The 11,182-nt window shown below is 47.3% G+C and overlaps 1 protein-coding gene across 1 annotated transcript; it reads left to right on the plus strand.

Annotated features, from left to right (window-relative positions):
* Window positions 1–3,059: 3,059 nt before the first annotated feature.
* Window positions 3,060–9,719, plus strand: FAM124B (family with sequence similarity 124 member B). Its single transcript, XM_033005357.2, has 3 exons — window positions 3,060–3,246; window positions 3,667–4,406; window positions 7,443–9,719. The coding sequence occupies exons 1-3, from the start codon at window positions 3,192–3,194 to the stop codon at window positions 8,067–8,069; spliced, it is 1,422 nt and encodes a 473-aa protein (XP_032861248.2). The 5' UTR covers window positions 3,060–3,191; the 3' UTR covers window positions 8,070–9,719.
* The last annotated feature ends 1,463 nt before the right edge of the window (window positions 9,720–11,182 follow it).

Consider the following 11,182-nt stretch of genomic DNA (forward strand, 5'->3'; position numbering starts at 1 on the left):
ATGAGAATACCCTTGTCCAAGGTTGGGGAACCTTCCCCATGGATGTTTAGATGTCAAAGCAAAGTGGAAGAGGAGCAGAATGCTCCTTATGGGACAGGGCTTAGCCAGGGTGGTGGGGCTGCCCTCCGAAGGAGGGGTTCAGGTGAAGGCTGATGTTGAGTTTATTTTGTGCTCCACATGGTAGGAGTGGTGGGTACCCCTCACCTGGAGCTACTGGAGAACTTACAGGTCTGAGCACCAGTCCTGAAACTGTTCTCCAGGCAGGTCCATCAGCTGGAGCTCCCAGGTGAGACTGCTTCCCTGTCCCACCCCAGTAAGCACACTGCTCACAGAGGAAGCACGGCGGCATGGTGGCAGGGTTTGGGATTTGGCCCTCTTTGTGCATAGGCTCTGGTTCTTGGCTGTTGTAAAACCGAGCGACGCTTCATGTGTGGCAGCTACACAGGTCCCAGCTCTGCGCAGGAGAGATGCTGGTCAACTTCAGCAGTCTCTACGGGAGGCACCGGCCTGTCTGGAAATCAGTTTGGCCCCGGCTGGTTACAGTGGGAGCTCGAGGGAGACATGGTGTCTGCATCGATTCCTATCCCCCTCTCCTCCCGGCTCACCAGCCCCTACTCTCTACAGCTGCTTTGCAAGAGTTCACGTTACCTGTACTTTATCTTCTTCGCTGTGATGCTGCTGCCCCCATGGGATTTTAAACAGCCGGGCTGATGCAGTTCAAGTAGGGATGGGGGCCGAGAGCTGCGCCAGCCCATAGTGATTGATGGGACTGCGCCGGGAAAGCAGCGCTCGCTCCCTCAGCCCCTGGGAGAATGCAGTTTGCCGGCGGTGGAGTGCCGGGGTCCTCCGCTCCATGGGAGAAGGGGGAGATGGAGGGTGGGTGCCGGGGCTGCGGTGCTGGGGCAGCCCCCGGGGGTGAACCCCTGGGGAGAGAGGGAGCGAGCGGGTGGGGGACGCTGTGGGGCAAGTGCTCTGCGACTGAGTAAACGCACGTGCTCTGTGTTTGCAGAGGCGCCGCAGAGCGTCTCTGAACTTGTCACCCAGCTCCTAGGAGTCTGGTAAATCCTACATCTTTGTGTGTGCTCAGTCACCTTCTGTACCCCGAAAAACTTCTGGGATCACACTGCCTTGTGGCAGGCTTGATGACCTGTGTGAAGTGTTTCCTCACTTGGGTGGAAATGGGTGTTGCTAGCTGCAGTTGATCCCCTCACTGCTTTTTGGGAGGGTACTTTAACCAGTGACTGCCCTTTTACCCTCCTAATGCCATTCATACCCTTATAGATCTATAGTATATCTTGCCACTGTTCCTACTCCAGGCTGAAGGCCCTCGTTGGCTTGCTCCTCTTACCAAAGTGGCTTCTTTCATGACTCTTGTCTGCCTCCTCCTGCTTTCTCCCTAAATCTCCACATCCATCTTACTAAAAGGGCAGCTGCAACAGCACATACAAGATACAAATGCACCGTGGATTTATAGGTTGCCATACAATGTTTTCTGTTTCCTTCCCTATTCCTTCCCTACTAATACCACTGTTCTGGGCTGCTGCTGGCCACAAAGCTGCTGCTTTCACCCCACTGCCTGCCCTGCCAGCGTTGCTGGGCCGTACTGGGAAAGCAATTGCTGGGATTGTTTCCCACCCCACACCATGTTTACGTTCACTCATGTTTATCTGCTTTGACCAGACCCTGCTGGCTTGCCTGGCCCTAAGGCGGCATGGCCGGGGTGGTGTGTTCCTTTCAGCACGCCGTGGCCATGCCCAAGCACTGTTGCCTCCTGCCAGAACAGGGACCCCGAAATGCAGTGCGTGCTTCCAGCTACCAACCGAGCCCCGATGAACTTTCTTAGTTTCAGTGTTTTCTTGTAGCGGCAACATTCCCTTTTTCCTCACATGCAGGAAGGCAGATGACTGCTTGCCTTTGCCCTGTAGCAAAGAGCTGATGAATCATTTCCTTTTCCATATTTTAGTAAAATTGTGTTGTTCAGAGCTCATCTAGAGTGTTTTAATGTTTCGAGCACTTGCACTCTTCTCTCTGCTCTCTTCCTGCAATTGTCCGAAGGCTGGATTTTTTTGTCTTCTTCCCACCAGTTGTTACTTGCTTAGCAGTGTTGTGGGTGGGTTTGTCTCTATCAGTGCAAATTAATTTTTTTCCTCATTTTCTAGTCACCCTTTTTATTTTTATTGTACTTTGGTGTCAGTGCAGTTGTAAAGCATGAATATGTATTTCTACCAGCCAGAGTGATCTTCTACATAAAGGAAACCAAGGCAGTGCTACTTATACCTTTAGAACTTGAAGATTTTGCTCAGTTGAGTATAAAGCTAGGGTTGTATTAAAAGGAAAAAAAAATAGTTCAGACTTTTGCATAACTGACTCTTATTAATGCTGGGATTTCTGCATGGTGAGACACTGCTTTGTGTGTTTGGCTGTTTGAGAGGGAAATTGGTATGTCAGCAGAGAGAGATGTGTTGCTCTTAATTAAATGGGGCTGGATACATCATTAGAGGCCCCAGTTTTGATTTAAATACTGGCTGCAGTGGGGGTAGTTCTGTATAGAAAATGGAGATTGGCTTGACTTGTATGTATTGCTCCTGGGTTGGCAAAATAAGGAGATGAAGGGACAGCGTGATTTATTGTCTAGACACTAGAAGAGGCCTTGGAAAGAGGTGCATTTTCAGCATTCCTATTGTAGTCTACACAATAAGCTAAATTAAGTACCAATATGTAAACCCAAGGAGCAAGGAAAAAAACATGGAGTTTGCTTAAGGGTGCTGATTACATAGATATCTCAGCATTAAAAAAAAAAAAAAAAAAAAAAAAAAAAAGAGGAGGAAAAAAGAGGCAGGCAGGGCACTGAAAGGGGGAAAGCCTGGTACCCAGCGAGATACCTGTGTTGTGAAGTGCGTAACTAGGAGTCAAGGTTTTTTCCCAAAGCTCCTCTTTCCTGATGCTGATTTGTATCTGCCCTTATTGTTATCTGTTGTGTTCACATGTTGTTTTTTTTTCTTTTGTTAGTCTGTTTTCCTTCCTTGTTTTTAAAGAATAGCTTATCTGTATGCCCCAGAAGGGTGTGACTCAGAAAGATCACAAGCTTTTTACAGTGAGCTAAAGCCAGACTGCTGACTACAAGAAAATACACTGAGGTTTTCAACCACGAGTGCCACATTGCCTTTGCAAAAGGCAGCGATCGCACCGAGATGCTTGCTGGTGGGACTCGGGCGGATCCGGAGAGTCCTTTTCCACCACTGACAGGCAAGTGTACTTACAACATCATCTCATCTTGGAGAATCTCTGCTTTTGTCTTTCATTGCTCTTTGTCTCTGCTGCCCTATGCTGTGAAGGACAGGAGCAGTGGGACACAGAGGTGTTCCTGGACGTGTTGGTCACATGTACACAGTGACCAGAGCTTAAATCTTGGAGTTGGAAAATGAGCTTTCATCTGAGCTCTGCTGTGATGTGAGTGACCTGGGACCTGTCACATAAGGCCTTGTCACTTGTCACCTGCTTCCTTGTGTACATTAACTGTGCATACATGCATATTTCATTGGGTTATTGCAAAGCCTGTGGAAGATTGAACTCATTCTGTCGAGGTCTTAGAGTATACCCTTCGTGTTACTGAGGCTGCAATAGGAGAAGGAAGGCACCGATTTGTCTGTTTTTATTTTTTGTCAGGAAGCTTTGCAATGGATGATGGAACAGACTCTCTGATGATTGTGCATCTTCTCGCCAATTCGGGACACTCATTGCTTCTGCAGCAAACTGTGGATCGGCTTTTGGAGTGGATCTGCCCAGATATTCACCTTTTCCTGGTGTCTGAGAGAGTTACTCCATTGAAATATTATGAGAGATATCATAAGAGAAGCTGTGGCTTTCCTGGAATATCTGTTCTCCTTTTTCTCCATGAGGACTTGGGAGAAGAACGGATTTTCCAGGTCTATGAGCAGTTCCAGCGTCCGCCCTGGCGCTACCAGTGTGCCCAGATTGCTAATGGGCAAAGCCATCCCTATGGCCCAGCTCACCAGGACTTCTACAGCCTGGACAACCAGATGCCTGTGTGGGGCATCAGGCGGGTCCACTGTGGCCCTGAAATCCTGCGTGTCACCATCTACTGCAGTTTCGATAACTATGAGGATGCAGTGAGACTCTACGAGATGATTCTACAGAAAGAAGCAATTATGCAGAAAAGTAACTTCTGTGTCTTTGTGCTGTACGCAACCCCAAATATTGCTGTGCAGCTCTGCCTGAAGCAGCTCCCCATTGGGGTGGCTGCTGAGCCGAAGGAGTCGTCAGCCTTGCAGTTCAAGGTGCAAGAAATCGGGCAGCTGGTGCCTCTCCTGCCTAACCCCTGTATTCCTATCAGTAGCACCCGGTGGCAAACACAAGACTATGAAGGAAATACAATTCTGTTTCAGGTATGTGTCCATGGTGCTCTGAGAGGAGGTTTTTCATTATTATTTTTTTCAAGGAAAGCAGAACTCGTTCAAAATGGAAATTTGGATTTTGCTTGTTCATGTCGTCTTTTGAATTTGTAAATGCAGTAATTGATATCTGACAGTGCTGTGATGCTGTTGATAAATAGAAGTGCAGGTCTTTAGAATGTTTTTATATTGTTAAATTAACATCATTACTGCTTGCCTGAAATTGAAAGAATTAATTCTTTTTCAAGCAGGCTAGTTTAACATCTTCCCTTCCGTGCCTGAATCAAATGATTGTAGCAGCCTATTCTTTTTTCTGATAAGTCATTATGTTACAAAAGTTTCTGGAAGCAGATTTTTAGCATCCAAAGACAGATGCATTGTAAGTATAGTGTTGATACAACATCACTTGCAATAGATTTTTGTGAGCTCTTGAGTAAATTGCGGTTGGGCAGAAGTGCCAAACAAATGTGTCATAAGAAATCTCTGCCTTTATTGTTCTAGTGTGTGGTTCAGAGGTTGTATGAATACAAAAAAAGTCTGTTCTGAGGTGATACATAGTGGGAATTATACATGTGAGCAGGAGGGCAGTTTAGCTCAGTGTGCTTTCTTTCCATTGTAACAACCCCTCCCACCTCTGATTAGTTAAATATCCAAATTATAAGAAAAAATAATTTGCCCACACTTTGCTTTTTCTTTTGCCTTCCAGAGCTCATTTGTTACAAATCAAGTTAATTATTCTGTACGGCCTATTTTTATGCTACTCTGAACACTAATTCTCAGGGCAACCTTTGCGTAATTCTCATTTAGTAACACTTTATAAACTGGTTTGCCACCCACTTGAACTGGAAAAGGCCCTGAGCATCCTCATGTAGCTTTGAAGTAGGTCCTGCCTGGATCAGGGGGCTGGCCAGGTGACCTCCAGAGGTGCCTTCCTAAATTACTCCGTGGATCTTCCTGCTGTAGATACAAGGTCTTTAAGCTGACAGATGTACATAAATTCACTGTCAGGAAATTTGGAAGTTTTTTGGGGGTGCAGCTGTGCTGCACTGTGCTCCTGGTGAAGGAAGCTGGAGTCCACTTGAACTTGAGGATGTATATCTTGTGTCTGTGCTCCATGCAGCATGCCGACAGCCTCGCACATGGCACTTTATTCTGCAGCTATTTGCCTCATACTGTAAATTTTTACTCTAAGTATCTGCAAAATATTTATTCCACCCCTCCAATTTTCTGCTTTATTGCAAACCAAATCCAAGGGTTTGCTTGTGGACTGCCACCCACACAGAGTTGTCATTCACCCCGGAACCTGCAAGAACCCTTTTCTTGTTTTTATTGGGGAAGAGACAACCCAAGCCACCTAGTTTGATAAAGAAATAAATAAACCACATCCTTTCCTTTTTTTTTTTTTGAGGAAGCTGCTCCCTAATTACTGTTCTATTCCACGTCCTTTCTCTGAGTGTTTACAGGGAATCCCTACTGCTCAGATTTTACAAGTTTAGCCCTAAGACTCAAGTAGGAGAATAGGACAGTTTCCATGTGCTGCTTTGTAAATAAAGGCATGCAATGTGTCTCTAGTCTTGCAGAGGACTGGTGAGGTGAGTGTCTTGCTCTGGGCTGGTGTCCCCAGGAGTGACATGCTGCACAGGAACAAGAAGGACGTGCTCAGCAGGTCCTGGCCCTGCTGGCCTCGCTGGTCTGAGAGGTATCTCCCTCCTGGATTAGTGTTGCCCAGCCATCAAAGGAAAGCCATTTGATCCAGAGCTTCCTGAGCAAGATTCTTTCCAAAAATACAGCTGGGCAGGATTTGCAGATGTGAAGGAGCTCCAATAGATCTGATGCCTTCAAGAATGTTCTGGGGCAGGCACAGCTATCTGTGTGGGCCGTGTTTAGGTCACCTGCAGCAAATCTGTCACGTGTGTGCATTAGTCCTGAGGGCTAGTCCTCGGAAAGCTGCCCACAAGCACCACCCACAGTGTGTGTGTGCTGCCCTCAGGAAAATCCCAGAGGTGGAAGAGCTTGACACATACTATGTGGCAATTTAAGTTATTTTGTCTGGACTGGGTTTCAGGCACAGCTGTCTGCCCACAGCTGGCCATAGGCGGCTGCCTTGGCAGGAACAGCAAGAGGACGAGTGCTTGTGTTACACCCCACCAATACACTCCCGAGCTGCCCGTTTTAAACGCGAGAGTCTTCTGAACCCAGATGTGGTAACTTGCAGTGACATTCCTTTCCAAGTGTTTATCCAGCCTCCCCTTGAATCCATGTGAACTTTTTGTATCCACAACATACTTTGGCAGGGACTTCCTCAGCTCTAGTGCCACCTTCCTTTAACTGGAACTGCCTCCAGCTGGCTTCATTTGATGGCCTCTGCTTCTTGCATTGCAAATTGCAGGGAATGGAAAATACCTATCTGTTTCTCCAGGTGACTCGTGGTGTTTTAGCTTTTTATCTTCTCCCTCCCAAACTTGTTGTTTGTTTTTTTGTTGTTTTTTTTTTTTTTTTTTTTCCCCCCCGGTTTAAAATTCTCAACATATATGATCGTTCCTTTACTGTACTGGCAATTACCCTTGTTGTCCATTTCTGAGCTTTTTCAACTCCATGATACTCTGTTGTGTGTTTCAGGTGAGGGAGAGGCACCATGGTCCAGCTTTGGGACCAGAGCTGCACCATGAATTACAACATTCTTCATTTTATTTGGAATAATTCTTAAGATTTCATTTGCTTTCTAGACTGTTGTCAGGCACTGAACTGATGCTAGAATGGTGCTGTCACAGAAATGAGACCCTGGGTTATGATCAACTCACAACCTAGCATTTCATATGTGGAGCTGGGATTGTTTTTCTCATGTGCATCATGCTACACTAACTATTCATCTGCCGTCACTCAGGCTTGTAAGACTCCTGTTCTGCAGTGGGGCTCTGGCTGACTCACGCTGCGGGTGATTTCAGCACAGCGAGGCTGGTTGAGAACATCATTAGTTGGTCAAACTAGAATGTTATGTTAATGGGGTTCTCTGTAAATCTTCTTCAACAGGTTCAAGACAGCTCCAAGCCCCGTGAAACGAATGTTGGGCTTTCCCATCAGCGTAACGCAGGCAATGAAAAAATTCTGCAGGACTCTGTCCCCGTCCCTCTCCCTCTAAAGCGGAGTAATTCTGGGTGGAGAAGCCAGGAGGTCAGAGCCACAAAGGGTAGAATAAAATCTGACCAAAGCGAAGCCCTTACTCCCGAGCAAGTCGGTGGAAGCCTCCACAGGCACTTCTCGTCTTACAGTGGTCCAGCAGCCCGGTCGTGGTGGGATGCTGCCTCCCTCCGCAAGCAGGCAAGCGGCAAGCTGCAGGCTTCTTTCCAGGAGAGCCGTGTTCGTTGGCAGGTAGCAGAGACCGACGTGGACACAGGGCTCGTCGTGGCGAATCCTGCGAGTGGCCGCTGCCCGCTGAACCGCTTCTCCAGGGACCTGCGGAGCAGCCTCCTCCAGCCGCGGGCGCCTGCGGAGGGGGCCGGCAGCACCCTGCCCTCCCAGGACAGGACCCAGCCGCTGTTTGCTGCTGCCAAAAGGAGTAAAGGAGCAGGGCAAAGAGCTTTGGGCTTCCACTTGCAAAAAACACGAGCCAGCCCCGCAAACAGGGCGGAGGATGAGGAGGAGGAATTCTTTATATGACTGAAAACAAACGTGCCAGATGGACTTGTCATTTCCAAATGACAGCAGAGCGCTCGTGTGTTCACTGTGCCTCCTCGTGCTGTGACTGCTGATGCTCAGCTTACCTCTGTAGCTGTGACAACATTTCAGTAGTGGGTTCACCGAGGTAGATGCTTACTTTCCATAGAGCAATGCTAAGCAGGAAAAATAACACTGTATTTGCAGAAAAGTTTGTTTTTTTTTTTTTTTTGCAGAATAGATTGGAGGATTACTGTGTAGTGAATAGGAATAAGCCATACGACTCCTAGAGCTGTTCTAAGATGCTAAAAAATAGCCAGTGACATCTTCAGATGGGGTTAGAAGGTGCAGTTTGCCTAAGCTGCCCAAGCAGCTGGGTGCCCCCAGGCATGGGGGATCATCATCCCTCGCCAGGATGTGTTGGAACACGGTAGTGGCATGGGCACAGTTGTTACGCTGATTTTCCTCTGTGTTCCTTCTCACTTCCCCTGTTGCTGGTATTAAAAAGCTATCAGCGTCGATTTTATGCAGCATGTGAAACATAAGAATGTTGTTTTAAAGTATTTTTGAAGAAAAAAATTTCTAGAAAGACCTTTTCCCCAAATTAGTGCAGTACGAGCAGAAGGCAAACACTTGTAGAGAATAGTTTGAGCTATGTTTATGCTCCAGTAAAACCTGCTGTTGCCTGTTCATATGACACAACAGAAAAATACCCAGCAAGGGGCCAGGCTTTGTTAGACCAGTGTGCAGTTATCAGCAGGCAATGCTAATTGGGTTTTAATTAACAGAAGATAAGAGAAATTAATAGTCTTGGAGACTGCTGAATGTTGGAGAGTAAAAAGGACAGGGGAAATGAAACAATGTTTCAGCACCAGATGCTGAAATAACTCTCATCTTGATCAAAAGTTTTCTTTTCTCAAGTGGGATTAAGTAATCTCAAAGGGGAAGAGATGAGAAGGGCATGACAGAGGAGTTAAATTATTAAAAGAAAGGCCAAATCTGATCATACTTACCTTCCAAACAGCACAACAAAGAGATATTTTCTCCTTAAAAATATCTGAATCCTGCTTCACATGAAAGATAGAATTTGCTTGGAGCATGCCTTCTCGTTGCTGTTCCTCTAGGTTGTAACTCAAGTTTGAGAGGCGGTGGCTTTTTGCGGCGCAGGGGGAGGCAGAGGGTGATGGGCAGCAGCAGAGCCTTCCTGCGAGGGGGTTCTGCACAGTTTTATGGGTATTCACGTGCACGCGTGCCAGCTGAGCGCAGCCCACGTGGTCCTGCACGAGCTCCGTCACCCGGGGGACCCCAAGCCCCCGCTGCCGGTGGCTGTGCAGCCCCGCGGGGCTGGCGAGCGGTGCCGCTGCTGGACCCCAGCTCGGGCTTTGGGAAGGCCCGGCGCCTCAGGGGAGTTTGCAGGTGCAGCCGAGTTGGTGTGAAGAGCTGCGGGTGGGAATAGGGCAGTCCTTGCTCTGTGCCTCTGCGGCCTCACAGGCTGTGCTGCCCTGGACGTGATGCTCACGTACCCTTTGGTTCAGGGACCGAAACATGCAGAGAGATGAACTTATTTCACTGGACACATACAATACTCCCTCATCTTTTCATAAGCTCCGTAGAACGTTTGGACTTTTTAATAAATCATACTGTGATATTTTACATCTATGAGGGTGATTATTTATTTTTACCTGGAAATGTAGCCAGTGCTTTTCAGAGCTGGAGAAAATGTTTGGTCAGCTAGAAAAAGCAGGAAAGAGGAGATCTTGCCAGGGGGTTTAGGGGCTCACTGTGGTATGTGCAAGGGCAGGCTGGGAGGGATGAGGAGAGAGGCAGAAGTTCAGGGTAGGGCAGCAGTCTATAAAGATGGGGTTACTGCCCTGGCAGTGGGCATGGGCAGGATAATCATGAACTCGGGAGTAAAGCCAGAAGTGGAATTCCTGGGAAAAATGGCTTTAAAGAGAGATTTCACGGCCTTCTCTCTACTCTCTCATGCCAAAGGTACATGAATGTGACTATTTAGCATAATCTCATTTTGCCTAAGAGAAAGAGGGGTTATTTAAGAGTTAAAAGGTCAGTATATAGCATGGGGGAAAAGTTCCATTGTTTAAAACAAAAAAGAGAATAATATTATACACAAGGTCCACCTCTCTGCAGCATATCCCAGAGGAGAACTGCAAGTCAAAGGAAAACTGCTCTGAAAATATTGTTTATAACAGTGAGAATATAAAATCCATGGTTTTTAAATGCAGGATACACCTAGCATAAATGCTGTATTACACAGGAAGCAGTTGGGCCAAAGGGTGCAGTTCAGCTCTGGATGCATTCAGTAGTGGAAGGCAAAGATTCACATTTTCCATAGACTGTTTGTTATATTTGCAACCTTTATTTTACATTTTTCCTTGCATACTGTACCATTTCTTTCAGTTTGGGGTTTGTTTTTTTTTTTTTTTTTAAAAAAAAAAAAAAAAGCTAATAAGAAAGAGCACATGTTGACAGGGGTCTAGTGACGCTCGATGCCCCACATGGCGTGTGATTTTCTCACAGGTGAGCAGCCGGACCCGGCGGCCTCTTGCGAACGGGCAGACATGTGAGGTGGGGGGGGTTGGCAGGGCTGGCGGGGAGCTGAGCCGGGGGCTTCTCCCTCCACCAGCTCCCATCCCACACGCTGCTCCCAGCAAAGCATGCTGCAGAAAACAGGCTTGGTGGAAAACTGAAGAGGCAGTTTGGAAAATTTATGCTTACAGGTATGATGGCATTGCAACCCTGAATGAAGGGAAATGAGGTGGATTTTTTTATCATTTGTATGTGTCATACTCAGTGTAAATGATTTAGTCTGGAAATGGTTCTGACCTAGCTGTGACCATCAGGGGTGATGGTGCTGTAGATACTGAGCTGCTGATTTCTCTGATGGACAGCAGCCAAGGTGGTCAGCACGGGTTGGCACCCACTAACCAGGATTTTAATTTTGAGATGTGCACTCTTTGAGGGTGGTGGGCACTCTGTGTTGTGCCGATCTGTCTGTTGGGCAGTGTCTTATCCAGAAGCAGGAGCACGACCCTGGGACTCGTGCGAGCCATGCCGTTGGGTGACCCCATTTCCAGGAGGGAGCAGAGATGCTGCAG

The sequence above is a fragment of the Tyto alba genome, unplaced genomic scaffold, assembly GCF_018691265.1.
Source record: "Tyto alba isolate M040663 unplaced genomic scaffold, T.alba_DEE_v4.0 Super-Scaffold_10, whole genome shotgun sequence".
Classification (NCBI taxonomy): Eukaryota; Metazoa; Chordata; class Aves; order Strigiformes; family Tytonidae; genus Tyto; species Tyto alba.